General features: G+C 43.9%; 1 protein-coding gene across 2 annotated transcripts; it reads left to right on the top strand.

Moving 5' to 3' along the window:
- Positions 1-182: 182 nt before the first annotated feature.
- MCM3AP (minichromosome maintenance complex component 3 associated protein) lies at positions 183-27,559 on the top strand. 2 transcript variants are annotated; one of them, XM_010713353.3, is made up of 27 exons: positions 183-1,473; positions 2,294-2,372; positions 3,493-3,640; positions 4,263-4,459; positions 5,492-5,631; positions 6,103-6,300; positions 6,508-6,776; positions 7,319-7,481; positions 8,180-8,340; positions 9,588-9,832; positions 10,528-10,718; positions 13,095-13,195; positions 15,336-15,467; positions 16,034-16,147; positions 16,645-16,797; positions 18,078-18,275; positions 18,513-18,581; positions 19,269-19,403; positions 19,759-19,912; positions 20,348-20,606; positions 20,980-21,077; positions 21,867-22,257; positions 22,433-22,687; positions 23,415-23,544; positions 24,395-24,589; positions 25,233-25,383; positions 25,863-27,559. In XM_010713353.3, the coding sequence occupies exons 1-27, from the start codon at positions 313-315 to the stop codon at positions 26,019-26,021; spliced, it is 5,646 nt and encodes a 1,881-aa protein (XP_010711655.2). In that variant the 5' UTR covers positions 183-312; the 3' UTR covers positions 26,022-27,559. The 2 variants fall into 2 exon arrangements, with proteins under 2 accessions (XP_010711655.2, XP_085083720.1); XM_085227594.1 differs by lacking the exons at positions 24,395-24,589; positions 25,233-25,383; positions 25,863-27,559 and having other exon boundaries at positions 23,367-23,506.
- Positions 27,560-27,770: the final 211 nt, after the last annotated feature.

The raw sequence follows: 27,770 nt of genomic DNA, 5'->3' as shown, positions 1-27,770 counted from the left end.
AATATGCACGATACCATGAGATTCACGGTTTCATGAAAGTATACATGAGAACACGAGGTTTTCCTGGTCCCACCGCTCGACCAGCCGGACACCGCTCCAACCAGACTTCCGCCTCCCGCATCTAAAAACCAAGAAGAAAAACCAACGCAAAGCCTCCCAGGCCGCCGCCCCAGAGCTCACCGTCAGCACGCTCTCGAAGTCCTCCCCGTCCCGAAGGCACCGCCGCTGGATTAGCTCCACCCCCAGGAAGATGTCCCCGAGGTTGTAATCGTCGCGGCTGCGCGGCCGCGGGAGCTCGCCCGGCGCCACCCGATGGTAGGGGAAGGACAGCACGTCGGTGGGCTCGGGGCGCCGGCGGTACGCGCCGTTCAGCCGGCTCATCAACCCGTCGCCGGCGCAGATCAGCGCCACGTCGAAGCGCGCGGCGCCCAGCGCGGCCCGCAGCGCGCAAACGGCGCGACGGAGCGGCACCCGGCGCAGAGGCGCGGCGCGCTGCGCGTTGCGGATCAGCACGCTCATGGCGCCGGAGCTCCGCCCGCTCGGCCCGCCTCGGCCCGCCGGCGCGTGCGCGGGGCCGGCTCGCCGCGGAGAGCGGAGGCCATGAACTCCGGTGGTCAGTTTCGCGGCCCTCCCGCCTTCTCCCCGCGCTTCGGCCAGGCCGCCGCGCCGCCCTACGGGCCGGGACGGGCGGCGGGCAACGCGGGCTTCAGCTTCAAGCCGCCCACCGACCTGGGCGGCTTCCCGGCGCCGGGCGACGCGGCGGGCGGGGCCTTCGCGCCGCCCGAATTCCGCTTCAAGGCGCCCGACGGCCCGGCCGCCTTCACCTTCTCGCCGCCCTTCGGCTTCGCATCCGAGGCGGCCGGACTCGAGCCGCCGGCTTCCGCCGCCAGCTTCTCCTTCTCGCGGCCCGCCCCGCCGCTCGGCCGCCCCGAGGAGGGAGCCGCGCGGCCGCCGGCGAACGTCGCGGAGGAGGTGGGCGAGGCCGCGCCGAAGGGACTGAAGCGGAAGGAAGAGCGGGAGCGCTCGCCGCGGCGGATGGCAGCGGCGGGCGGGCGGGCAGCGGCGGCGCCGCCGGAGAAACGCGCCGTGCTGCTGAGCCGGCCCCGCGGTGGGGCCCTGTTCGGCCGCACGCTGCAGGAGGTGCTGCGCAGCCAGGGCCGCGAGCGCGGGGAGCCCGAGCGGGGCGCGGCCGAGGAGCCGGCGGCCGAGGGCCGAGATGGGCCGCACCCGGCGAGGCTCGGGCCCACTGATGTCGCTCCCGTCGCCCCGGCGCGCAGAGCGAGGGGCGACGATGGCACCGACGGCCTCGGCGGCGCGGCGCCGAGCGAGCTAACGGCCATCCAGTGCAAAAACGTCCCCGACTACCTCAACGACAGGACGGTGCTGGAGAAGCACTTCGGGCAGTTCGTGAAAGTCCGTCGGGTCATGACGCGCAGGAGTAAGAAGACGGCCGTCGTCCACTTCTTTGACCATGTGAGTTTTGGAGGCTGCCGGCGAGGGAGCGGGGTTAACCTGAGTGCCGTAGCCTGGCGCGGGGTCGGGTTGGATGTTAGGAAGTAACCGTCGTCCGGAAGACTGGTGGGGCGTTGGAGCAGCCGGCCTGGGGAGGTGGCGGAGTCGCTGCCCTCGGAGGTGTTCGAGAAGAGGGTGATTGAGGCGCTGAGGGGATGTGATCGGTGCGGCACGGTGATGTGGGCTGATAGACGGGATGATCTTAGCGGTCTTTTACAGCCTTCATGATTCTGTGATTAGTGCGCAGTTGAACGCCAAACAGAAGCTCCTTGTGTCCTGGCTGTGGTCACACACCACCCAAACCCAAAGCGATGCTGCTGTTACCTCCTTGCATGCCCCAGTAGCATCAAGGGCAACGTTATCTTTGCAGGGTGATCCGCTTGCTGGGAATGCTACTGCTTTGGTGAGGCCTGCAGTCCCGTGTATTCTGCACTCTCTTAGAAAAGTAATGTGTTTGTGGAAACGCACCCAGCCCACCAATAGCATGGATGTCTCAAGCAGGAGGTTGTGAAGCACTGGCACAGGTTGACCAGGGAGATAGTCCATGCCCCATCCCTGGAGGTCAGGCTTGGCTGGGCTCTGAGCACCTGATCAAGCTGTGGGTGTCCCTGTTCATTGTAAAGGAGATGAACTAGATGGCCTTTAAAGGTCCCTTCCAACTCAAATGATTCTAGTCTAAAAGGCAGCGCCTAGAGGTCTGAGTATTGGTACACATTTCTCCAGCAGAAACTGTCCTTCCTTGTGCTAACAGGCTTTTGTGTTCTGCTTTGTTTTCTTTCAGGCCTCTGCAGCTCTCGCCAAAAAAAAGGCAAAAGAATTGCACAAAGACATAGTGACGTTTTGGCAGAAGAAGAAAACAAGTAAGTCTTTTGTTTCTTGATGGGATGAGCAGGTGATGCGTAGGACAGTGGGCAATGGCACAAGTATTGGAGAGAGAGGGAGGATATTTTAAAGCATGTAGTTGCATACAGAATTATTTCTCTGCCTTCACAAAATGAGAATAGCTCCCAGGAAGCCTAGGAGCCAGGAAGGGGCTATCCCCAGCCCTCTGCTTGAGATTCAGGCAAAAGAGATGCTGGTGCTGGCTATTCAACTCCCCAGGTGAGGATTTGAATTGCCAAGTGCTTCCCTTTAATTTTATGAATCAGAGTTTCTAGCTCTGAGTTCCTGGCTTGAGGATATGTTTCAGAATGAGTGAATGGCTTGCCATAGCTTTGACCAACCCAGAAGCTTAGCTTCACAGCAAGAAGCAGCTGTAGAGTTGTTTTCTTGAGAAGAAATATCTCAAAGCAGCAGCTGTAAAAATGCTTTTATCATGTTATTTTGGCATTAAGGTCTACAGAAACCTGCATGGCAGTATTTTATAGTAACTAATCTGAGAGAGTGTAAGAAATCCAACTGGCTGAGAATTTCTTCTTTTTCTTTTTGACTTAACTCTTGAAGAGGCATGTCAACACCAGCCTGAGCTTGGGATGTGTGAATTTTTCAAGTACCACAGGAGCATTGAAAACAATATGACAGTCAAAGTTTTTGTTGGTAAAACAGATTAAATACCAGGTGTTACGGTTTTTGTGGTTTTTCATTGGTTTGTCACTGAGCAAGGCTGAACCAGGCCACCAGGTATTGAGCTGTGATTTTTTGAGTTATAACCCAAATTCAAAAGAACTAGAATTTGATGCCCAGACTTCATTTATTGGCAGTGTGCTGAATAATTGCATTTACAGCTTAGCAGTGTTTTTATTCAAGAATGCTTTTTCTTTATAGAACTCTGAAGCTAACTAGCAGTTAATGGGCTTCGTTGGTGCAACTTCCAGTGTAGTCTGTCCTGTTAGTGTTGTATACATACATGAGGCTGTAACTGGAATAATATTATCAGAAAATAAAGCCAATTACTCACTACACTTCTGGGGAGTTGAGACAAAGAGCTGTTGCAAAAATTATTTGCCAAGTACCTGCTTTGATGTTTATATGTCACTTTAGGTCCAGCAAAAAGAGAATTTTCATCCAAGGAGAAGAAAGCAAGTGAAGATGAAGGAAGGCAAAGCAGTGAAGAGCAAAACTACCAGCATTCCCCTCTTCGAAAACCTTTAATAAGATCTTCTGCCAGCACTGTAACGCCTGGTAGAAGGTATGTACGAGTGTTCTCTAAGACTCTATCAGGGTGGATGGGGAAAAGTGATCAGTGTGTGCTGAATAGCGATGTTCTTAGCAAGAGAGTGTGCTTCATCTATTTCTTGGCACACATTCATTTTAAATGTGTCTTTTTGGCTGAATTGGAGTTACAAATCTCACATTTTGTCAGACGGCTACTTCTGACTGCTTATTAAGGCTTTTTATTTTTTCAGTCTTTTTTTTTTTTTAAGCATTTTTTTTGTTTGCTTTTTACAACATGAGAAACTGCTATAACAGTGAGGCATAAGAAAACTGAGAAATGGTGCAAAACCCTAGTAAGGCCAAGCAGTAATTAACTGTGTTGGGTGGTCTTGGTTAAACTGGCTTCTGAAGTGAGTGGTTTCATTCATGGACAAAAATGGCTCTGTGGAATTAGTCCTCTTTTCAGAGAAGCTGTGAGTTTGATTGTTGTATTTTTGTAGTTAGAGAACGGGCTTTATACAAGAGACTTGCTTTATACCAGGTGCTAAAGCTGCAGGCTTTTTTGTATCTTCTTGCACCTTAATGGTTTGCCTAGTTTGTCAATGATTACTTGGTGTACGTTGTCATGCACTTATAAGTAATACGCCTATTTTTAGCTCTCCAGCAAAGAAGCCTGGTCTTCGAAAGGCTCTGCAGTTTGAAGTAGATCTTTTTGATTCCAGTTCTGAAGGACAGAACTCAGAAGGCATGGCAGCTTCGTTGTCATCTCTAAGTAACCTGGTAGGATTAGTGGCAGAGACATCTGAGGAAAGATACCGTCTTTTGGACCAAAGAGACAAAATAATGCGACAAGGTACTGTTCTTATTCTTGTGTTCTTACCCTTCACACCTTTCTATTGGGGTAGATTGTATAGACTCATTTCCTGTAGAGCAACAAAGTCTGTGTATTTTATTGTACACATATATTTCTTACGTATAATGAGTAGCAAATTTTCATCTTTGAATGAATTCCTGAGTATTTTTGAGTGTATTTTGACAGTGCTGTGTTGACACAAAACACTCTATTACTAACAGTAGAAAATTAGCAGGGACAAGGGCTCAATTGCCTTCTTTGTTCTGCAGTCCTCATCAGTTACAAGGTCAATTAAGTAACTGCACCATTACCTGGCTTGTAAAATACAGGGTCTTGGTTTTCTTGATGCTGGAGGATGCCACATAGGGCAGTTTTTACCTCTGCAGATTCTTCCAAGAAAGCTGACCAAAGGCTAGCAGTGTTTCTCTAAAAGGACACTATTGAGTAAGTGGTCATTATTTCAGGAAATATTTGCTTGTTTCATTATTCTGTTTTGTAAATTACTTCATCCTATTCTTGCTCTTTCAAAGCTGATCTTATTTTAAGATTTTATTTTTTATAATCAGCAAACATTTGCTCTCACTTAGCATGGAGTTGTGGAATTGCTGGTGCTTGGTTAGAATACAAAACAGGATAGGCTTTTGGGATACAAAGCATCAGGTATCTCCTACAGACTGACATTTTTAGCAAGAGTCTCGATATCCAGGTGGGACAGCATGAGAAGCTTCTCCAGAGGAGCAGTGCAGGCCTGGGATAGGTCCTCGCATGGAGGAATCTCATCCTTGTGTATTTCCAGCTGATCCTGCTCAAATGGGAGGCTGTTTGGGAGCCCCTATGGATCCTGTCACATCAGCTTTTCTGTGAACCCTTACCTTTATCAGAGTGCTTCTTGACATCCATCCATTGACCAGTGTTCAGACTCCAGCTGAGGCAGATGCTGCTGTGGGCTGCACATTAAGGAAATAGCTTGTCATGAAAACAAAAGGACAGATGCTTAACATTACAATTTTAGTTTGTTTCTTTTTTTTTCAGCTCGAATAAAAAGGACTGATCTTGGAAAAGCAAAAACTATTGTTGGCACTTGTCCAGACATGTGCCCTGAAAAGGAGCGGTATATGAGAGAGACAAGAAACCAGCTTAGTATCTTTGAGTTGCTGCTAGGATCTGACAAGGTAGGAGCCCTCTGTAAGCTGGAGTTTGCTGTTCCCAACTCATCCGTTCGTTTGCTCCTTATATAAGATTGTCCTCATTGTTTAGCTGATTACAGACTTAGTTCTAGTGATGTGTTCTGTGAACCGTTTCCTTAACCTGTCTTTCTCTTGTGGTTGTAAAACAATAATGCTAGGCAATTGCTGTTTAACTGTTACAATAACCTTTTCTATTTAGTCCAAACAGACTTTTAGATTTGTAGTTGTGGTAGTGGTGTACAGGTGATGAGTTAAAGATTGCCAAGTCAGCAGCTGTCGTAAAATAAAACGTATTTGCTGTGGTAGCAGAACCAACATGGGCTGTTGGTGTCAACCCTGGAAAAACTGTCTTAGTAGTCTGCTCCTTGCTAAAGTAAGTGCATGCGCATGATGAAATCCTTCTGACGGATTAAAAAAGGCCCCTTGGATTTCAGTTCTTTTCTCTGCTTTTTGCAGGTAAATCATGCAGCAGCAATCAAGGAATATAGCAGATCTTCAGCAGACCAGGAGGAACCTTTGCCACATGAATTGAGACCCTCTGAAGTGTTAAGCATGACCATGGACTATTTAGTGACAAACATTATGGACCAAGGAGAAGGAAACTACCGAGAGTGGTATGACTTTGTCTGGAACAGAACTCGGGGAATAAGAAAGGTAAGCAGTAGTAGATGTTTGATGATAGAAAATAAATAGTCACATAATGTTGTAAAATGTGAAGAAAAAGCAGTAACAGTTTAAGCATTTGAATTGAAAGCTGACACAAAGCACAGTCAAAATGAGTTTTCTGAAGGTAGTATTAGATGACTACTTTTTATATTTAGTTTAAAATGAATTTAATGGTTTGTTAATTGTTCTGGTTAGGATATAACCCAGCAGCATCTCTGCAACCCGCTGATGGTGTCTCTGATTGAGAAGTGCACTCGCTTTCACATCCATTGTGCTCACCAGCTGTGTGAAGAGCCCATGTCCTCCTTTGATGCCAAAATCAACAATGAGAACATGACAAAATGCTTACAGAGCTTGAAAGAGATGTATCAGGACTTGGCTAACAAAGGAATTTACTGCCAGAGTGAAGCAGAGTTCAGAGGTTACAATGTTTTGCTGAATCTCAACAAGGGTGATATTCTCAGGTGGGAATGACAAATATCACTAGGTTTCTCTCTTGCATTTGGGTAGAAATTAGAATTAAGTCCAGACAAATTGCACGGGAAATGATGAACTTACTTTCAATCTGCTTTGCCAAAGCAAAGCTGTAGTATGCTGTTGTAATGTTATTGTAATTTTTGATAGGTCAGTAGAAGTATCTTTTTTTTTTTTTTTTTAAGGAATGAAAAAGAAAACTATGTAATCTTAATAGCTTTGTCTCCAGTAGGATCAAGGAAAATACATTTTGCAGACAATGTTATACTCTGCTTTTCACTTCAACTTTTAGAAAAGAAGGCAAGTAGGAGGGTGAAGTGATGTACCTAATATAACATGCTAATTATGTGAATATAATTAAAAAAAATATGACTGAATACTACAGCAAATTTAGCTCATACCTACTGGTAACTTGGAATTACAATTAGGAGCTTTAAGTGAGATATACAGCTTCCCTTGTGTTACAAGTTGCTGTCTAGCTGGGATTGTTAATATTAGTGCCAAAGGTTTGTCTCTGTTTTTGTCTCCACAGAGAAGTGCAGCAGTTTCACCCAGAGGTTAGAAACTCCCCTGAAGTTAGATTTGCAGTTCAAGCTTTTGCTGCACTAAACAGCAACAACTTTGTGAGGTTTTTCAAATTAGTGCAGACAGCTTCCTATCTGAATGCCTGTCTCTTACATTGTTATTTCAACCAGGTAAGAAAAAGAAAATGGGTGTGTGTGTGTATGTCTATAGTTGACTTGTAAAGCTGTCTGGGTCTTTTGCAAGGAAATTATTTTAGGAAAAAAACACAGTAAGTTTTCTTTGACATTTCATAAGCCTTTTGAAAAAATTATACGAGTTTTCTACCCGGTTATAAAAGGCAAATACTAGTTGTGCCTTCAGAAGCCCTTGCAAGCTTTTTCTCCTGCACAAGACTTGTGAGTGGACGCGCTCAAAATGAGCAGCATACAAGAGGAATGGAAACTGGAAAGCAAGTGCACAGCACTTAAAGCTAAATCTAAATAATTGTTTATGTGAATGCTTGATAACATAGAGTTTAAGTTCAAAGAGGGAAGGTTTAGATTGGATATCAGGGGGAAGGTCTTTACAGAGAGAGTGGTGAGGTGCTGGAACAGCTGACCAGAGAGGCTGTGGATGCCCCGTCCCTGGATGTGTTCAAGGCCAGCTTGCATGGGACCCTGGGCAGCTTGGTCTAGTACCAGAGCTGGAGGTTGGTGGCCCAGCCTGTGGCAGGGGGAATGGAACTCAATGATCCTTTATATTCATTCTGACCCAAGCCATTCTTTGATTCTGTGATAACAAAGTGCTGCTTTGTTTTAAAGACAGTTTTCATGCTTGAAAGGTACTTAGTAGTTTAAATATATGACTCCTGTTTTTATTTTACCCTCAGATTCGTAAGGATGCACTCAAGTCTCTCAACATTGCCTACACTGTGAGCACCCAAAGATGTACAGTGTTTCCCTTGGATCACTTGGTCCGTATGCTACTGTTCAAAGACTGTGAGGAAGCAACTGATTTTATAAGTTACTATGGCCTGAGTGTATCTGATAAGTAAGTGTAAAGAAAAAGAAGAATCTTCCCACTCCTTGGAAACATTCCAGGCCAGGCTGGATGGGGCTTTGAGCAACCTGGTAGAGGGAGGTGTCCCTGCCTGTAGCAGGGGTTGGAACTAGATGGTCTTAAAGATCCCTTCCTGCCCAAACCATTCTGTACTTCTGTGTGTCTAAAAGCATCTGCTGGGGTTTTATACCAGTATTAGGCAAAGGGTTTGCATGGATGGACCACTCCTGGACTTTGCAGTAAGAAAAACAGAAATATGTTAGAGGCTGAGCACTGTGTAAGCAAAGTACTAGAATAATGACTGGCACAAAGTTCCTTAATTTTATCTCTCTCCCTGAAGAAATGAATTTTGTATCCCTGTAATTACTGTGGTTTCCCACTGAAGTGGCGTAGGCTTTATGGTGGTTTTCTTTGTTATTGTTTTGTGTTTATTTTTATTCTTTTTTAATTTTGATTTTCTTTTTGGACCCATACATCACCTTTTTTGATGAAGGGTTTGAAGGGCACAAAATTACTTCCAGCTTCTAAGCTGTAAAAGTGGGAATGACATTTCTTCCAAAAAAGGACTGTGTATTAACCTTGGTCTCCATTGGGCTCAAGGGACTTTCTCCCTAAAATGAGATCTGGATAACTCAAATCAAAGAAAACTTTTATTTTAGGTTCTTACCTTGCAGTTGTATTTCATGAAGTTGTAACTTTGCAGGAGGTGAGGATACAAATGCTCTGAAAAAATTGGCCATATGATCCAGGCAGGGCAGGATGAAACTGAGTAGTACAAACTGAGTTTTAGAAAGAGAGTATGAGCATGGCAGTGCTCTATTTTCTATTAATATTTGGCTTGGGAATAGTGAGTGAGTAAAACTGAAGGGTGCCAGGGTTGGAAGAAGACTACAGCTTTTAAAATGGCTTCTGTAAATGCTCTGGCATCTGTTGTGTGAAAGGTAGCTGATGTAAATACACAGTTAATAAAGATTAACGGGAGACTTGCCAGAATTGTCTATGCTGGTGCCTGGAAATGTCAATGGTCCATGTCCTCTGCCCTGGGTGAATAGGTGTGGGGGCAGTGCTCTTGCCTTCCCAGCTTTGGTTACAGCCATTGATTGATGTCCAGGCTCTGGGGAGCAATCCTGAGTGCCTTGTATCTGTCTCACTTTGCCCCACTAGGCTGTCCAGGTGAAAAAGTGTTGGTTTCTGGGACTTTGAGTATGTGCTCTCCTGACTGTTTTTTTTTCCCCCAGTACTTACGTGGAGCTGAATCGCTCTGCTTTTTTGGAGCCTGACGGATTACCCAAACCTCGTAAATCGCTGTTTGTCAGTCAGAAGCTGACAGTCTCAGTTGGGGAAGTTGTAAATGGCAGGCCACTGCCACCGGCACCTCACCATGTGCCTGTGTCTAGCTTCAATGGACAGAGCAAATATATTGGTGGAATTGCTACTGGAGATCAAGCTGGTAATAACCAAAAATCAAGTATGGAAGCAGCAGGTAAGAGTAAGCATGCGTTTTAAGTACTGCTCAGGAGCACTGTTGTTTTGTTTTACAAAGCAGAAATTGTTCATTGCTCATGTGAGTTGAAATTGCATGGAAATTTGGGTGTAATGAAAGTATGTTTTGATTTAAAAGTGCTTACATGTGTGTGAAAACTAAAAAACATCATGATTAATAAATAGAAAACACACTGATGGAAATCAGCTTAATTTTACCAGTGTATGTGAAAGTACTATATATTGTCTATTTCAGATGGCCAACTTCTCTTTACAACTTCTGTATAGCTTTTTCCCACTCTGCAAATAATAGTTTTCTCTTTCAGGCTGGCAGAATTTTCACCTCATTTGTGTTGAAAATGCAGGTGCTTCCACTTTATTAAATAGATGTATGTTTAGATGCTAGGTGGCGTGCTTTTCCTGAAACTGTTATGTTGGAGATGTATATACTTGACATTGGAGGTAATGTGCATTAATATTCGAGTATTTTATAAAACATTCACATAATAGAAATCAATTTGCTACCTTTATATTCAAGGTACCCACAGTGGAGACTTGCTATCTTTTATGACCTAATGGGATTTACCAGACCAGCTTGCTTTGCAAGATACCAAGCAACAAGAACAGTTTAGCTTCTGTTTCTGACTGAATGGATTTCCATTATTTTTTCTTTTTCTGCTGACTCACCTGCCAAAGAAGGAAGAGTGGAAAGCAAAGGTGTGGATTTAGATGTCCCAGCAGTAAGAGTCCAGCCACCAGCTCATCTTCTGCCCTCACTTTTACCTCGTCCTCTTATGTCAGCGCTGCCTCCTGCACAGACCATTTCCCAATCTGCTGCACAGCCTGATCCTCTTCCTTCAAAGCCTCAACCTGTGTACACAGACACGGTAAGGAAATCCAAGATAGATAGAATCATAGAATCATCTGGGTTGAAAAGGACCACAGTGATCATATAGTTTCAACCTGTATATCATGGGCAGGGTTACCAACCACCAGATCAGCCTGCCCAGAGCCACATCTAGCCTGGCCTTGAATGCCTCCAGGGATGGGGCATCCACAACCTCCTTGGGCAACCTGTTCCAGTGCGTCACCACCCTCTGTGTGAGAAACTTCCTCCTAATATCTAACCTAAACCTTCCCTGTCTTGGTTTAAAACCATTCCCCCTTATCCTACCACTATCCACCCTTGCTGTTGACATTCCTTCTCCTGTTTTTACACTCTTTTCAAGTACTGGAAGGCCACAGTGAGGTCTCCCCAGAGCCTTTTCTTCTCCAAGCTAAACAATCCCAGTTCCTTCAACCTTTCCTCATAGGAGAGGTGCTCCAGCCCTCTGATCATCTCAGTGCCCTCCTCTGGACCCACTCCAAGAGCTCCATGTCCTTCCTGTACTGGAGGCCCCAGGCCTGGACACAGTACTGCAGATGGGGCTTCACAAGAGCCGAGTAAAGGGGGACAATCACCTCCCTCTCCCTGCTGGTCACCCCTTTTTCAATGCAGCCCAGAACACAGTTGGTCTTCCGAGCTGCAAACGCACACTGCTGGCTCATGTCCAGCTTCTCGTCCACCAAGACCGCCAAGTCCTCCTCCGCAGGGCTGCTCTCAAGGAGATCTTCCCCCAGTCTGTATAAATGCCTAGGATTGCCCCAACCCAAGTGCAGCACCGTGCACTTGGCCTTGTTGAACCTCATTAGGTTTTCATGGGCCCATTTCCCCAGCCTGTCCAGGTCCCTCTAGATGGCTTCCCTTCCTTGCAGTGTATTGACTGCACCACCCAGCTTGGTGCAATCTGCAAACTTGCTGAGAGTGCACTCGATGCCATCATGTGTCATTGATGACGATGTTGAAGAGTCACCACTTGTGGCTGGCCTCCACCCTGACACAGAACCATTGATCACAGCCCTTTGGCTGCGTCCAGTCAGCCAATTCCTAATCCATCAAACAGTCCATCCTTCAAATCCACACCTCTCCAATTTAGAGAGAAGGATGTGGTGTGGGTCCATGTCAAAGGCTTTGCAGAAGTCCAGGTAGATGACATCCACCACTCTTCCCCTGTGCACTGATGCTGTCACTCCATCATAGAAGGTCACCAGATTGGTCAGGCAAGATCTGCCCTTGGTGAAGCCATGCTGGCTGTCTCAGATCACCTCTTTGTCTTATATGTGCCTTAATAAAGCTTCTAGGAGTATCTGTTCCAGAATTTTCCCAAGCACAGAGGTGAGGCTCATCAATCTGTAGTTCCCCAGGTCTTCCTTTCTCTCTTTCTTAAAAATGGGAGTAAAGTTTCCCTTTTTCCAGTCACCAGGGACTTCACCAGACAGCCATGGCTTTTCAAATATGATGGAGAGCAGCTCGGCAACCAACCATCTCTTTCAGAACCCTGGGATGGATATCATCCAGCCCCATGGACTTGCATACATTCAGTTTCATGAGGCGGTCTCGGACTTGTTCCACTGTTACAGTGGGATGGAATCCGCTCCTCTCACCCATATCTAGGACTCCAGGGTCCTGGCAGACATGGGGAGGAACCATCAGTGAAGACCGAGGCAAAGCACTTATTGAGCACCTCAGCTTTTTCTGTGTCTCAGAAAGCCAGTTCTCTGTCCTCATTCATCAGAGGGGGAACGCTCTCCTTAGCTTGTCTCCTCCTGCTTATGTACCTGAAGAACCCCTTCTTGTTATCTTTCACATCCCTTGCCAAGTTCAGCTCTATCTTTGCCTTGTCTTTCCTAATCTTATTTCTACGCATGCAGACAACGTCCCTATATTCTTCCCAGGCTGCACAACCCTGCTTCCACTTACTGTACATTTCCCTCTTTTCCCTCAGTTTAAGCTGCAGATCCTTGCTCAGCCATGCTGGTCGCCTGCCTCCTCTGCTCAATTTCTTCTGCTGGGGGATTGAGAGCTCTTGCACTCAATCCATCAATTATGATGGAATATTTGGGAAAACTGTGTAAAATATAATAAAAAGCGAATGTGATCTTACAGATTGTTGTCCAGAACCTTCACATAATTTAGAGGGGGCACTGCTTGTTGCTTTTGTTTCTGGGCTGTTACTGCATGGCTCTTAAAATAATTGTAGAATTTCCAGGCTGTTGTACTTCATGACCTTAGTTTGGTGTGTAAGTAAAAATAAGGTGATGTGGTTGCTAATTACAGTCTTGTAAACAAGGCTGGCACGCCTCACTCCTGATTCACGTGTGTGCTCAGGCTGTCTTGGGCAAGGTTCCAACTTGCTTCAACTTCTTCCTCTGCTGTGTTGTAGGATATTGCTGAGGTTGTGGATGGGCTTGTGCACGACGTTGTCAAAGGAGAGTGCAGAGAAGTTGGCAAAGCAGGAGCAGATTATGTGACTGCAGCAATCTGGTAAGGAGTGTTCATTGCTGGTATTTCCGAAGTTTATCATCATAGTTCCAGTTTCCCTTAGCAGCAGTGTGTGTGAAGATAAAATTAAGTAGGGCAAGGTCTCTAGTGAAGGAAATCTCACTGATACAGTCGAGAGAAAAGCAGACATTTCTTCATGTATCTCTTGGCTTCACACTAGCTCAGCCTAATGAAAGGCTAACTGTAAACGTCTCTGTCAACCTTCATTTGCATGGTTAACATTGCTGCTGCAGCAAGTGCGTTGTGGAAGGAAAGCAAGAGAAGTTAAGTCCAGATCTGGCTGCTTTTCTAATTCAAGTAATGCTTCCTCCCAGTGCAGTTGATAGGCTCCTGGATGCCCTGGTGGGAAGGAGCATCTAGGTGTCTGTGGTTCAGTCTCCTGTTCTCAGTGAATTGGTTGCCCATACTAGATCAGATGAGCCCAGACTTGGGCAAAATCACCCATAACCTTGTCATTAAGTACCAGCATTAGACCATGAGATGTAATTGATGTTTCCTGAAAATAAATAAGAGAACCATTTCAATCCTTAGAGAGTAGGTCTAAATCTAAGCAACTGGAATTTCCTACTTGCCTACTCTGCAGGAACCCAGATGGACTGATGTACATTGACAGATCCTACAGAGAATTACTCTAGTCTTTTGTTATCCCTCTCAGGCTGCCTTTCTCAGATGTGTTACACTGCCTTGAGCTGTATCACAGGAGGAGCTGCTGCTCCTGTGCTGGCCATCACTGTCCCCAGAAAGCTGCACTTGTGTACCTGCCCTTAAGTGGAGTGGGGTATGCAGCTGCAGTCTAGCTGGAAGGCGTTTGGAGTGTCTCCCTCTAAATAAAGGTGTAGGGAGGGAAGATGCCTGATCACTTACACATGGACGCACACCATTCTGTCTGCTGCTCAGTCCTAACAGGTGTGGTTAGCTCCCCCTAGCCCTTGATTCACCAGAATTTGCTTTGTTAATCCAGAGCTGAGTTGCCAAAGTGGAAGCGGGCTTAAAAATGATTTGCTGCCGCTATTTCTTGACAAAGGCTAGCAAATCCACTGCTTTTATCAATCTGAGAAAACCTCTGTCCCTAACTAGAAATAAAATACTACTAATAATTAAAAATCTGAAATGATCAGCTGAAATGAACATGGTAGAGCCTGAGCAGGGAATAAACTGACTGCTGTACTATAGTGAGGTGGTTTTTATTATATTTGCACTTCATTATTTTTCTTTATTCAGGGAAAGAAAATATGAAAATTGAGATTTATTCTGATTGTTTCCTATTGTTTATTCTTAATAAAGTTAAAACTAAGTCAAAATCTGAGTCTGTGTGGGGATTGTAGGTCTTCTCCTGTACTGAGAAATCTTCATCTTAATGGAAAGTGAAGTCTGCGTATGACAAGATTTTTTTGTTGGTTTGTGTTTTTTTTTGTTTTGTTTTGTTTTTTTGTTTTTTTTTTGCTTAACAGTGGGTGGATGCTGAGGTTACAGAAGAACTGGGTCTTGGTTTTAGCTGAGTTGGAGTTAACGTTTCCTTCAGAGTGTCTGATATGATGCTCTATTCTGGCTTTAGGAGAAAAAACAATATTGATAACACAGCAGTGTTTTAGTTATTGCTGAGCAGTGCTGCACAGAACCAAGGACATTACAGTTTCTCAGCTTCTTGTACTGTTTTACCAGCAAGTGGGCTGGAGTGGGGAGGTGGATAGGGGGGGAGAGAGGTGCAAAATCAGCTGGGAGAGGACAGAACCAACACAGCTGACCCCAGCAGACCAACGAAATAGTGAGTACTGCCTCATGTCATGTTCAGCGTTAAAACTGGCATTGAGAAAGAAGGTGGGGTATTTTTTGGCTTCCCAGTTGGCTATGAGGAAAGTGGCTGAGCACCGGTATGCCTGTGGGAGGTGGTGAGTGTTCTTGGTTGTGTTTTTTATTGTTTTTTTTTCCATTTAACTAGTGAAACTGTCTTCAACTCCATTCCACCAGTATTCTTGGTTATGTTGTCCTCCCCCATGCCCTGCTGCAGGGAGGGGAATGAACAAACTGTACTTGGCTGCTGGCTGAGGGCATGGGGTATGGTGCCTTCTCTGAGGTTTTGACTGAAAACTTGCTTTAAAAAGAGAATTCTTTTTCCACACAGCACCTCAGAGGCCACCATGAAGGAATTGGTGGCTGAAGTGATGGAGGAGGTCCTCCAACAAGTGGCTGTAACCATGTTCAATGTGGAAAGGGAGCGTGTGAAGGAGGAAAGGCGCAGAGTGGAGGAAGAGAGGTGAGCTGTTGCTTTTGCCATCTAGCAGGATGCGCTGCATCCCCTCTTAGGTACTGTAAGGACAGCAGGTGCCAACCTAAGTGTTCATGCATATACCCAGGCCCTGTGTCTCTGTCAGCTGTCAGTGCTGCTCAGTTTATATCATTCGGAGCTGCCCTGGGATCACTCAGGCTGTCACTTCCCTATTCTTGGGAATAGTATGATCTGCTAGTTATTATTTTGTTAATCTCATGGAGCCACTGTGAAAATCATAGATGGGATTGTTTGGGAACTTCTAATCAGCTGGAGCTTCCAAAGAGGAAGGTCCTTCCTGGCCCTGCTGTACACATGAGCTTTTTCTTTTGAGGGAACTACTTGTCTGTAGCTTACTGAGTAAGAAATAGCCCAAATGTTACTTATATTAATGAGACTTGGTTCTGTGCAAGTTGTTTTTTTTTTGTTTTGTTTTGTTTTGTTTTGCTTTGTTTTTTTTGAGAAAAAGCAGCGAGCTAACTGTGGGTTTTAGGCTTCACGTAAGTAACTAAGTGGCAGGCTTGCTTATGGAAATCTCTGCTCTGTCCTTCCAGGCAGAGGCAGGAAAGACAACAGTTAATAAAGCAGTTGAGTCAGTTGGTGAGTATAGAGCTAATGGAAGAAGTAATAAATGAGACTGTTCAAGAAGCTTCAGCCAATGAATTAAAGTAAGTATAACACTATCTATGCTATACTTCGCTGTAGGTGCTTTATAAAGGGTAATAGTTCATTGGGAAATGCTGAGCTCCTTGCTTGGCTTTCTCTAAGCTCCTCTTCCATTAAGTTAATTTAAAGAGAGGGCAAGTGTACTTGACCGTGCAGAATGATATCAGATTGCCTTTGCAGTAGCAGTCCTCCAGGATGGAGGTTGTAGTCTGTCTTGTGAACAAGGCTGACCCGTCTGCTTACTTTCACTAGAACTTCCTTACAGCTCAGCTGCGGATTTTCCTCTTGTAGGCTTTTCTTTGGATGTTTGTGATAAGTGTAAAATTTGAATGACTTTGGATTTAATTGCAGGCCTTATTTAAAATTGCCACAGTGTACAAAGGTGGAAAATCCCTCCTCTTTGCTAGCTGCATTGGTGATCTTGCCCGTTTGTGTCTTGGCTAGTTGTTTTAGTACCTTCTCTGGCCTTTGCCTTACTAAAAGTTTTGTTTTGAATTAGATGTGCCTTAGAAAGAGACCAGCAAGCCCGCGTTGCCCGGTGTTCAGAAGAAGTCTGTGGTCATGTCATGGATCTCTTCCTGGAGGATGAGATTTTCCAGATTGCAAAAGAAACCATTCAGGAGCTCCAGTGTTTCTGCAAATATTTGCAAAGGTGAGTTGCCATCCTGTGACAGAACTACTTCTCTCAGAAGCATGGACAGGGACTGGGCTAATAGGACTTAAAAAGCAACTGTCAGGCTTTTTGAGATGGCTTTTGCTATCTAGTTGGCTCCACAGTAAAGGTAGGCTTATTTTCTAATTCCCAGTCTCTAATGTTGCTCAGATATGTATAGGGACGGGAATACACCTTCTTAGGGTCAAGTAATGATCTTGGCATGAAGATGCAGCTTCATTATTTCTAGAAATGTGTTATGATTTCCCTTTGGATTCTCTATATTGGGTGCTTGTTTCTGGATATATGCTAAATGCCTAGTAGTTCCTGTGGTGCTCCAAGGCAGAGACTTCCTGTGCTGTACTGCCAGGTGGAGGTGCATTTCAGGTGGTGGTTTTTTTTTTTTACCACTGAGAGAAAGCAGCAGGCTGTTTTCTTTTCAGAGGAGCGCCTTCCCTTGCAGAGTTCTTTCTGTCCTGAAATTAAGTTTGGTGTCTCTTCAGGACTGGTGTAAATCACCTGGCATAGGGATGAGTAAGGAAGAGCTTAAAGGTATCTGAGGGGTGGTGAAAATACATGTAGCAGTCAAGATGACTGGGTGATTGGGAATATTGTTATATGTCTCAAAAATACCTGTGAAAACAACTCTTTAAAAACAGAGCAAGAAGGAGGTCGCTTTTCTTTTTTTTTTTTTTTTTTTTTTTTTTAAATTTTAGTAGATGTAGGTGTTTCCAGCAAGCTCTTGAGTGTTAAAGAAACTTTTAACTGATCATATGTTTAAAAACAAAACGAAACCCAAGAAGCCAACAAAACCTTTTATATATGCTAGGAATAAACATGCTGAAAATGGAGAAGGAAAGCTGCAGTTGAACTTTTGTGTAGGGAGTGCTTGGGTTACAGTTTGGATAGCTAAGCAAGGGATGAGATGGAAGAGGGGTAATCCTGCTTTCATTCTGTGATCTGTCTGATCACTGAAAGTGTGGCTTGCTCAGAAAAAAGCTCCTGTCTCCTTTCGTTGTTGTTGTGCTTTTTCCTTTTTTTTTTTTTTTTTTTTTTAATAGAGTACAAAGCAGACTGTTTATGATGCTGGACACGTATGGTTGGCAGGTCTCATCCAGTGCTGAGCTGCGAGTTCACAGCTCTGTGCTATTGCACCACCTCACCATCTCCACTGGGCAGACTCAGACTGATAGTCTGATCCAATCTGAAGAGGAAAGAGAAGAACCCTGTTGGACTGCAGAAGATTTAATTAACAGGACCTTATTTATTCTCTTCTGAAGGTGGAGGGAGGCAGTGGCAGCTCGAACAAAGCTGAAACGTCAAATGAGGGCATTTCCAGCTGCTCCATGCTGCATGGATCTGAAAAATAAACTGAAAGCCCTGTCACCCAGTGCTGAGTGGCCTATAACCATGGAGAACTTATGCAAGAGGATTGTGAACATGGGGAATGGAGGAAAGCTGGGAGTCTCTTGCACAAGGTAAGGGTATTTATGACAGCAGATGGCAATCTGAGTTTTGGAAAGCAAATTATCTGCTTCTATTGTGAAAGTTAATTGTTTTGCAGTAAAGACTCAAACCTAATGAAATCATTCTTCCACTTAACTGCAACTTTCTGAAGCATCTGTAGTATTTCTCAGGTTGTAATATTCTCAAACTATAGCTAAAATTCCCATATTATACCAAAAAAATTACAACAAAAGGTCTTTTGTTTTCAGATTGAATTGGCTTAGAAACAAGACAGCACATGATATCAAAGTTCAGCACTTCTATCAGCAGTTGTTAAGGTTTGTTGACATTTGATCTTTATTTTCTTTCTACAAAATGTGCAACAAATGCCGTAGAACTTGAAAGTGTCATTGCAGAATGGTAAACCATACTTTGGTGTCCACTTGCAGCCTTGATTCTGTAAATATTTTTCAGAAGAGAGAACTGGATAGTAAACTCTTGAAAGTGTTGGGCTCTCTGGACCCATTGCTGTAACCTGAAGAATCTGGGATGTGTGTAGACACTTTTTAATAATTATTATTGTTTGTTTATTTATTTATTTACTACTTCGGCTGGGGGGGATCTGGGCAATGTTAGAGGAGTATGAGCCATAAGGAGGAGTACAAGGCATTATGAGCCTAGCTCATGGCACAAAGGAATTGATGTTTTTGATGTGCATCAAGGCATTTGTTTTCTTACAACTTGTCATGCGTTCTAGGGCCCAGTGAGTTTATTGGAGCAGGATATTTAAGTAGCGTGGAAGTGAAGTAATGTGCATGGTACCACAATCCCCAAAGTAAGGCTTGGTAACTGTGGTTCCTGAAGGCATCCAGTCTTTGCTAAAGGATAAGGTCTAATTTCAGACCTTCCTGAATTAGACAGTAACCAGTTGCAGTGGTATAATTTGTTCTAGACAAGAAAAGCAGCCTTGAGGGGTTCTTTTTTTTTTTTTTTTTTTTTTTTTACCAGTTCTGTCTCTCTTTAAGTGATTTAGCATGGACTCCTCTGGATCTTGCTTCATTGATCGCTGAACATATTCCAATTAAACAAGATCAGGTTTTTTGGAAGGTGCTGTTGGTTTTGCCAAATGATGATGAGTATGAAGAGGATGACCCCAACAGGTAAGCAGAAGCATTGATTCCATGGTCTCTTTTTCAAGCATAGTGATGGAATGAAGGAAGGGTAGCGTTATGCAGTTCCTGATGTCTACTTTTCTCCTTCCATATCAAACTTTTTTTTTTTCCTTCCAAGTAAAATAAAAATAAAATTAGAATTAACTGCAGTGGTCTGTATCTTCTCCTGCTATTGTTCACTGAATTGCTTTTCCTTACATTGAAAACAGAAAACCTTTAGTTAGGTAATGGAGAATTTCAGGACATCTGATAGACAAACTATCTTTTTAGTCAATGCTTAAAAAGACTTACAGTTAAAGTAATAAATAAGAAAAAAATAAAAGCACTTCTTGCTGTTTGCTAGGATATTGATAGAGTGGTTGAAGGCCAAGTTCTTGAAAGACAGAAGCTGGAAGAAAACTGCTTCATGTGAAGAAGTTAGAATTCAAACACTGACATTGTTTAATTCTTCTGGCGTACGAGGGAGCAGAAACATCAAAGTCAGCGTGTGTATTAAGGTAAGTGAGAGCAGGCCATAACACGCACAGTCTTTTTCAGTGAATGTCACGAGGAAGATTTTTCATACTGTGTCCTGTCTGATGGAGAGAGATGACACTGAGGAGACTGGTTTGTTGAAAAGGTCTAGAGAAAAAAGTGTGGATTTTTTTCTTGATTCCAGTCCATTGAGTAAATGCTTACCTATATATAGTTTAGCAGTCAGTCCTCAATCCTACCAATTTCTGATGCTGGATCAGGTGCTGAAGCACACTTCTATGTTCACCTGCATTTATTGGAGACTTCTTTCTTATAATTCATTGTCTGAGGTTTTGTAGAGCTCCTGGTAATGAATGTCAAAGCTGAATGCTGGTGAAAACGACCTGCAGTTTTCATTTTTCAGTTCAGAAAATTGCTCTTTGGCTGCTTTACTGTTTTCATCTTTGTTAATTGTATAGGTGGTACATGGTGTGCTCTCTGACTCTGAGCTTGATGCATCCAGTACGCAAAAAGACTTACTTGGAACCAGCGGTCTCATTCTCCTCCTGCCCCCTCAAGTTAGAAGTGAAGATGTTGCAGAAGAAGATGTTTATTGGCTTTCTGCTTTGCTGCAGTTGAAACAATTACTTCAGGCCAAACCTTTCCAGCCAACAGTTCCACTTCTGGTTCTAGTCCCCAGTCTGGAAGAGGAGGCCACAGAGAAAGAAGTTGAAGAAGGTATACAGTTGTTTTCAAAAGGCTTGTAAATAATGTGAATGCTGAGGGGTCTCAGGTCTATGCAGCCTCAGGTACACAGCCTAGTAAAAGACGTGAAGTACAGGGACACTTCAGTGCTGTGGTGGAAATCCAGATACATTAACACTTGATCAGTATAGAAATTAGTGAGCTCTTCTTTAGTTTTCAGCCTTTGAGTCCTTTGCACTCAGTATTTGATCCTGAAAGTCTAGGGGGAGGGAAGGAGAGGGAAGCCACGCAGCGAATGTATGCAGACTGTGAGACTGAGTCAGAGCAGGGGGTAACCATCTGTTGTCTATCAGTGCATATGAGTTGCTTTTTATTTTTTATTTTTTGTTTTTATTTGCTTATTTAGGTTTAATGCTCCAGGATTTGATTTCAGCCCAGCTTATTTCAGACTACATAATTGTTGAGCTACCAGGTTCTATCAATGACTTAGAAGGCACCAGAAGGGTAAGAGCCCTTGCTTGGCTAATCATTAACCTTTCTTCATTATTAATGCAGTGTAAGGAGCGATCGTTACATTTTCTGTAGCTTGGATTGCAGCAGTCTTCTGTAATGGAATATTATTTCCTGTTAAATTTTCTTTACTGTAGTTTTTGATCAAAAGTCTTATACCAGTTTTTTTTCATGTACCTGAATTTGCTGTACTCGGGTGCTTGTTAACAGCTTTTCCAATTAAGGGCAGAACTAGCCTAAAACTTTTTCCATTATTGGTGACTGCATTCCTTTAACTGACCAAGTTGGCATTTGCTCCACAGATAATGTTTGTTCTTTCTAATAATGAAAATTGCACAAACTGAAGTACATAGCGCATGCAAATCCATTCTTGTGTGCCCTGCCTATGTTGACTAGCAGGGCTACAGTTGCAGGGTAAGAGAAGAGTGCTAGGGGTGGGTAAGCCTCTTTGCCTGTTGCTCCCAGTTCTAAAATGCAGAGGTCACTTTGTAGCACTCTTGGCTGATAGGAGGTCACCCTCTCTTGTCTCATCTTCAGTTGGTGGACTGAAGGAGGGCTCAAGGAAGGAGAGATTGTACAGTACTCTCTGAGACAGCCTCTCCTCATCCTTCAGTTTGACTTGTGCTTGCAAATAGTGGCCTGGAGACTGATTAAAACCAATCTATTTGAATTTTGCTACATAGTATCTTAAGTAGTGTTCTATCAAACATAAGATTGCAGGGTTGAATCCTCAGTTTCCCTGGGGAGTGCAGTTTCCAACCGCCTGTGCTTTGCGTGTCTTAGATCTCTGCAGCTATGAGCTGGTTGGTTTCACAGTGCCCAAACTCCCTTGAGCTCTGCAGTCAGACCCTTCAGGAGTACATTGAGGATGGCATCGATGGTGAATTTGGCAAGCGCTTCTACCATGACTGGAAGGAGAGACGTTTAGCTGGCCTGCCATCTCAGGAGCCTGGGGTCATCATAGAGCTGTACAACAATGTGCTCCAGTTTCTATCAGAAGTGGCATCCTCAGAGCATCTTTGTGACTTGTCTTGGCCTGTTACTGAGTTTTCAGAGCCTGGGGGTAACAAGCTGTTGCCCCACATGGATTGGAACGTGCCTGATCACCTAGCTTGGCTGAAAAAGGCTGTGCTGTCCTTTCAGATCCCCTACCTAGATCTGCCTCCACTAGGTGGTACGTACTTATGTAGCAACATCCTCTTAGCTGCTCATTCCTTCTCTGTTGTGCCCGTTCTGTGCTGAGCTGTCAACTTATATCAACTGATTCTGTCACAGATTCTTGCAGTCTGCTTTGGTATTTGTTGTTACTGTTACTGTTCTTTTTTTTTTTTTTTTTTTTCCTTCTCTAGCTCCTTGGCGTCCTGTTTGCCGAATGATTTTTCAGTATGCATCTCAGATTGCCAGTTCTTCCCATACTCAACCACTGATCCAGTCTCAAGTGGAGAATCTGTTGAGCAGAACATACCAGAAGTGGAAAAATGGGCCATTAGGGAACACTGGTGATGGACCTTCTGTTGATGAGATCCCTTGGGATGATATCCTGGCAACGTGCATTGATCATAAGCTGAGAGACTGGAAACCACCCAAACTGCCTGTTGCACCAGGTATCGTGTGTCTTACAGCAAGGATGACACTTCCTGCACAACTGTGTTTATTAACTTCACAGTGGTGCCTTTATGCAGGGAGTAGCAAGGAGGGAGCTCTGGTCTTGACCTTTCTTCACTGCAGAATGGCACTGTGCTTGTTCTACACACCGTTCTGCAGTGTAGAATGTGTATTAATTGTTGATAATCAGTTGAGCTTGTGATTAGAATGTTTATTTCCATATGGGAACATATAATAAGTACTTCAAGTCCTGTTCTCCCACTGGGAAGGAGTGTTTAAATTGCCTTTACAAGCCACATCAGCTCAGGTCACCTGAGATGAAAGACTGCCGCTCTTAATGAGCACTTTGATGGATTAACGAAGTTAGCATCTCAAATTCTGCTCACTTAAAATGTAGAGTGTACATGGTTACTTCTGTGCCCTGTTTGGCTTAATTCTAGGCAGTCTGCTTTGAAATAGCTCTTTCCCTTGCTGAACACTGAGCTTAGATGCACAAGAATTTTATAAATGAGGATAAAGGAGCATTTTTTTTTTTTTTAAGTCATTCCCAGTAATGTGGTATGTTGAACAGTAAATCACTCAAACCCCTTTCTGCATGCAAAGTACAGTGAGAGGTAATTTGAAAGGTATCATGCGGTTTTCCCTCAAATCTTTTTAATACTGAACTTTTATTTTCAGGGAAAAATCTGTACTGATAATAAACAGTGGTTTGGGGTTTGTTCACAGAAGCAGTAAGTGAAGATGGCCAGATTCGTGTGTATTACTTCAAGGAACATTTAAAGAACTTCACTCTCCCTTTTTCATGGGAACAAGCCAGGCTACGCACACAGGAGGAGATCCGGCAGGGCCACAAGAGGTGAGGAAGCTGCTGACACTGCCTATGCAAGGCTACTTGAAAAGCATTTGGTTCCCTCTTACGTAACTAGAGCTGTTTAATGAACTCCAAGGAGGTTACTTAGGGCCTCTGTCAAAGTTGCATAGTGCTATGGTACTGAGAACCAGCATTGACATTTTCTCAGTGTTCTTTTGTACATCTTCCCAAAGGGATGTACAAGGGCATTTATGTGGAAATTAGACCGTAATTAGATGTGATTTTTAGGGTTACTCCTCTCAAAGAAATGGGGTTGCTTGGAGCAGCTGCTCAAAGTGTTGTAACTGAAGTTCTGCCAAAGAAATCACTGCTGTGGCATTGGAATTAAACTTGTCCACTAGGTAGATGAAGCATGGAACTAAAATGGTGTGAGGTGTAGGGGAAGACCATAGGGAGAAAAATAATTAGCATACCCTTTATTTGGTAGTGCCTTATTCTTTGCGTATGATTGTGGCCAGGACCTGTTAGATGGTTTGCAGATTAACTTTTTTTGACAATTGCATATTAACTTTGCAGTGTTTTGAGTTTAAAAGAGAACTTGTGCTTGACTTTTGGGGTAACAGATTTGAGTGCTCTCAAGAGCCCAGCTCGCTTCTCTACCCCTGTGCAGATTGGGTGGCTGTATTTCATTGAGCTGAATCCCAACCCTCTGTCAGCTTCTCTCAAGTCCCACTTCCCAGTGGTGGTTTGTTAGACTGGGGTACAAGGAGATCATGTCTCTTAACAGTCACTTACTTCCTGGAATTTCTGTGCTAACAGGGAAGAATCAACAAACTCGTAAATTTTTTTTTTTTTTTTTTTTTTTTTTTTTGTATTTTCTTTCTCTCCATTCCAGGTCAAGGGTAAAATCTCCTGTCTCTTTCAAGAAACCCTGTAGGGTCTCCATGTCAGATCAGTATGGTGCTGGTGTAAGCATACTGTCAGGGCAAAGAAGGAATGTTTCCAGTGCAGATGAACTTAGAGCTTCAGCCCAGGACCTCCCAGAGCGCCTGTTAACTCAACTGAAACTGGAGAAAGTGGAAAGCAGAAGGTGAGTTACAAGAGCATCATCCTATCCTTGCTGCTTCAGTCCAGGGTTGTTAGCAATCGTGAACTTGTATGCATTGGAAAGCTGAAGTCCAGCAGTACTAGGAGTGTAGACTTGTTTCCTGGTCTGTCTCCACTTTCATATCCTCATCAAGCAATTGTTCAGTGCAGTTCCCTGCTAGTTGCTACTTTTGTTACAGGAACAGTCCGGCATGATAGAAATAAGTGGAACTCTGAGTAATGATAGGAAATTGGTCAATCAAGCCACTAATGTTAAAGCTGCATAGTTATATGCAGTGTTCAGTAGTCTCTGTCTATGTTGTCTTAAGTTCACCATGGGAATGTTGGTTTGATGCTAGTAGCAATGCAGATCTCAAAGTCTGAGAACTAAAGTTCTTGAGGTTGGCCCAAGGGTTTCCTCTCTTTTCTCCTTTCTCCATCAGTTGGAAGTCTTCAGTTTGTTTATGTTGTTTCTGGGCCATATCTTTCAACTGTATTTTTGTAATAGCAGTGGGTGCTGTCTACTGGAAATGACTGCTGTCTTTGGTTCTTTCTTTCAGATACCTCTGAATTCCCAATTCATGTCTTACCCACTGGTTACAAGAGCAAAACCAGGCTGCAGTCTGACTGTTGACCTTTCTTTTCAGGTTTGAAGAACAGTTGCACCAATATCTAGCTGAGGACATTGAGCCCCTTGGTGACCTCATGGGCTTTCCTCTCTACCTTCCCCAGTCCCTGATCTCCACTCCAACTCTTGCTGGTCCGTTGATCAAGAGTCCCATGTCATCTGTTCAAGTGGTAAGACAGGGTGGTACTGAAGACTGGCTCTGAAGAGTATTGTGTGGGTGCCAAACCAGCTGTAATCACAGAAGTTCAGTGGCTACAACCTTACTATGCAGTGTTGCATAGATTTGGGAAAAATTGTGCTCTAGTGTACAAACTTCCCAAAGAGGCACATACTTTCTGTAGATCAGAAATGCTGTTAGCATATGTGATGAACTGTTGTCTGCCGCTGGCAGTCATAATAGTATCCCTTGTAGTGTTGCACACAGGGAGTTGTAGTTGTGGCTGAGGGTACACCTTTGGCTTTGGGATGGACCCAGGAATGCTGGCTCCAGAAATAGCAGAACATGCTATTTTAACCATATCTCCTTGGGGAGTTGGGGGTGACCTCCTTTGTTGTTCTGAAAAGTGGGAGGTCAGTGAACGGAGAGGTCCCATGTTAATGCTAGATAATGCTTCTTACTCAGTCTCATCTCTCTTTTCCTTCTGACCAGGATGGGAGTGAAGCACGATTTGAGCTGTCAATAGATGACCGAAGCCCTGCGCTGTCAGACAGACTGAAGCATTTGCAAAGGCTTCTCAGAGCTGACAGGGAGGGTGAAGTTGCTTCTGAGCTTCACCTCTCTGCCCTGATGGACATGGTGGATATTTGATCAGAACTAAAGCACATCAAGAGACCAGATGCTGGTTCTGGGCAGCTCTTGTGTGGCTGCCTTGCAGAGATGATGTGCTGAAGCGCACTGTGTCCCTTTGGCTCTCTGCTGAGACTTGGCTGGCCTGGGAACTCCTTTGAAGCTGTCCTGTTTCATGGATGTGGAAACTAGTTGAGTGCTGCTTTAGGAGGCCTTAAAATTGATGTGCTATAGCTTTTCTTCCTACCAACTCTCATGTTGACTGCCCTGGTTTGTGCAGAGTTCTGCTGATGCTCTCCTTGCACCCAGTTTTATTTCCCCTGCCTCTGAAATTTTTTACCATGCTGAAGAATGCTGTTGCAGAGCCAGTTTTTTTTGTTACAATTGGAAGTCAATTTCTATAGAAATAGAAATGCAGGTAAGGATACTGCTACTGGGAGGAGTTAGAGAATCGTTCTGTGGGCAGCATGTGTGTAAATATAATTTCACCAGGAGAAAACATTCAGATGGCAAGGACCCTTGGAAGCCTTAGAATGATTGGTCTCCACAGACACGGACCTCAGGATACAGCCCCAGCTCCCTGCTTCTTGATGCAAAGGCTACCTTGCAGCAGCACCTTGGTTTGATATGTTGTTTTGTTGTTTTTTTGTTTTTTTTTTTTTTGTGTTCAGAAGTGTCAACAATACTCATTATCAAGTAGTTACAACACTTTGCTGTATTTTGTTTATTTAAGTGCTCTATGCAAATTCGGACGGATTTTTGGGCTGCTGGTCCCAAGTTTTGTTATGTTGAATACATACAGCAGTAAAACAAACCTGTTAATCTACAAAGTAATTGTCATGCTGGAAAAGCAGGATATTTTCTTCAGTGAACAGCTGTGGAAGAAAGATTTTCCTTTTTTTTTTTTTTTTTTTTGGCAGAGCAAACTACCTACACTCTCCAGTTTCTATAAAGCTGTGGCTTTGAAAATTGAAGACCTCTTGTTTTAAATTTAATATTGGTTATTTGTAAGTAGTGAGAAGATGTAGTCCTGGAGTACTGCAGCCATGAACAAATAGCCTTTCTCTTTTTTTTTTTTTTTTTTTTTTTTTTCTTAGTTAAAACAGCAGCAGATGTTTCTTGGACAGTCCTGCTTGGTGAAATACAGTTATTGCTGCTTGGGCAGTAAACATTTGTCAGCCAGTCAGAGATCATTGGCCAGATTTGCTTCTAATTTCGTTTGAAATTCAGTTCAAATCTGTCACCTGCCTTCCAAAATTAATTTTAAATATATTTGTTTTTGTATTGTTTCCTCGTAAACATGGACTAGCAATAGCGACTTAAACTGAAGCACTTGTGCTTTGAGCTGTTCATACTCAGCATTCTGTTGAGCTGAGCTTTGTGACCATGCATCAGTCTCCTGTGTTACAGAGCAGCCGTGCTGTGCTCTGTGCCTGCTGCTCCTGGGGACTCTGTTAAGCCAGAATTCAACTGCTACAATGGCTGTTTCACACCGTCTTCGTTGTTTCATGTAAGTGTTTTTTTTTTTTTGTATCTAATAAATATTTTTGTTGGTGGAATTCATCTGTTCCTGTGTTGTTAATCAAAAGGTCTGTCCACAACTAAGACATTATTTTAATCTAGTGCTAACCGAGTGCTTTACAAAGAGTGTGGCAGCAGGTTGAGGGAGGTGATCCTCCTCTATGCCCTGGTGAGGCTACATTTAGAATACTGTATCCAGTTCTGGGCTGGGTTCAGTTCAAGACAGACAAGGAACAGCTGGAGAGAATC

The sequence above is a fragment of the Meleagris gallopavo genome, chromosome 7, assembly GCF_905368555.1.
Source record: "Meleagris gallopavo chromosome 7, MGAL_WU_HG_1.1, whole genome shotgun sequence".
Classification (NCBI taxonomy): domain Eukaryota; kingdom Metazoa; phylum Chordata; class Aves; order Galliformes; family Phasianidae; genus Meleagris; species Meleagris gallopavo.
The sequence above is the reverse complement of the archived record's forward strand: the minus strand, read 5'-3'. Positions and strand labels throughout refer to the sequence as shown.